At 37.8% G+C, this 1,155-nt stretch overlaps 1 protein-coding gene across 1 annotated transcript; it reads left to right on the plus strand.

The window, feature by feature from the left end:
- The first annotated feature begins 108 nt into the window (after positions 1 to 108).
- LOC107571789 (microfibril-associated glycoprotein 4-like) lies at positions 109 to 951 on the plus strand. Its single transcript, XM_016258162.1, has 3 exons — positions 109 to 142; positions 263 to 430; positions 695 to 951. The coding sequence occupies exons 1-3, from the start codon at positions 109 to 111 to the stop codon at positions 949 to 951; spliced, it is 459 nt and encodes a 152-aa protein (XP_016113648.1).
- Positions 952 to 1,155: the final 204 nt, after the last annotated feature.

Raw genomic sequence — 1,155 nt, forward strand, 5'->3', positions numbered from 1 at the left:
ATGTCCAGTGTTTGGTTGAGCGTGTTCTTCATCTGTGTGTTTGTGAGGATGTTCATATCCAGTGTTTGGTTGAGCGTGTTCTTCATGTGTGTGTGTGTGTGGATGTTCATGTCCAGTGTTTGGTTGAGCGTGTTCTTCATCTGTGTGTTTGTGTGGATGTTCATGTCCAGTGTTTGGTTGAACGTGTTCTTCATGTGTGTTTGTGTGGATGTTCATGTCCAGTGTTTGGTTGAGCGTGTTCTTCATGTGTGTGTTTGATCAGGGCTGGAGAACATGTACCAGCTGACACGCAACAGTAAGTACATGCTGAGAGTGGATCTGGAAGACTTTCTTGGAAGGAAAGATTTTGCTCTGTTCTCATTCTTCTCTGTGGGTCCTGAAACTGATGGGTATAAACTGCATGTTTCAGGATTCAAGGCTGGAGGAGCAGGTAGGACACTGTCATTCATACTCATTTCTTCACAATTATCAATTGCGTAAATGCACACTTGTTCATATACTTTTGATTGTTTTTTTCTTGACGTCACATTTCAGTGAAGTATTCTTCATGTCCACATTGTAAATATTATATATTTGTCTCATTCTTCAAAATAACATTACATAAAATGTTTACATTTTTCAAATATTCATTAAAGAATGAAGAACGAGAGCCTGTTACAAATTATGTTAAAACTGATGCTCTTCATCTCTGCAGGCGACTCTTTAACCGAACACAGCAATCAGAAATTCTCCACCTTTGACAGGGATCAAGACTCTAATGCAACTAACTGTGCCAGACAGTATCTCGGGGGATTTTGGTACAAAACGTGTCACGCAGCAAACCCCAATGGTGTGTATTTATGGGGTGAAGATTCCACCCATTATGCCATTGGAAATATATGGAAGACCTGGAAGAACAGTTTCACTGTTGGTATGAAATCCATCATCATGAAGATCAGACGTGTATCTTAGACCTTTGAAGCAACATTACAGTGTTTCTCAAAAACAAAATACAAATCAATCAAATTAAGGTTTAAGGGTTTCCTTTCCTCTGTAACTGTATAACTTAGTAAATCTGTTGTGTTGTGTACTCTCATCAATTATTTTTTTATTTTTTTGTTTTGGGTCACTTTTTTAAAATTTACAACGGAAACAAATCAACAATACACTTCAATA

This window comes from Sinocyclocheilus grahami, unplaced genomic scaffold (genome assembly GCF_001515645.1).
Source record: "Sinocyclocheilus grahami isolate Dianchi unplaced genomic scaffold, SAMN03320097.WGS_v1.1 scaffold1652.1, whole genome shotgun sequence".
Taxonomy (NCBI): domain Eukaryota; kingdom Metazoa; phylum Chordata; class Actinopteri; order Cypriniformes; family Cyprinidae; genus Sinocyclocheilus; species Sinocyclocheilus grahami.

Bases quoted from the DNA above. Each gene is read 5' to 3' on its own strand.
- LOC107571789 (XM_016258162.1), top strand. From the start codon at position 109: ATGTCCAGTGTTTGGTTGAGCGTGTTCTTCATCT. The intron at 143-262 runs GTGTGTTTGTGT...GTGTTTGATCAG, and splicing joins GTTGAGCGTGTTCTTCATCT to GGCTGGAGAACATGTACCAG. The intron at 431-694 runs GTAGGACACTGT...TCATCTCTGCAG, and splicing joins ATTCAAGGCTGGAGGAGCAG to GCGACTCTTTAACCGAACAC.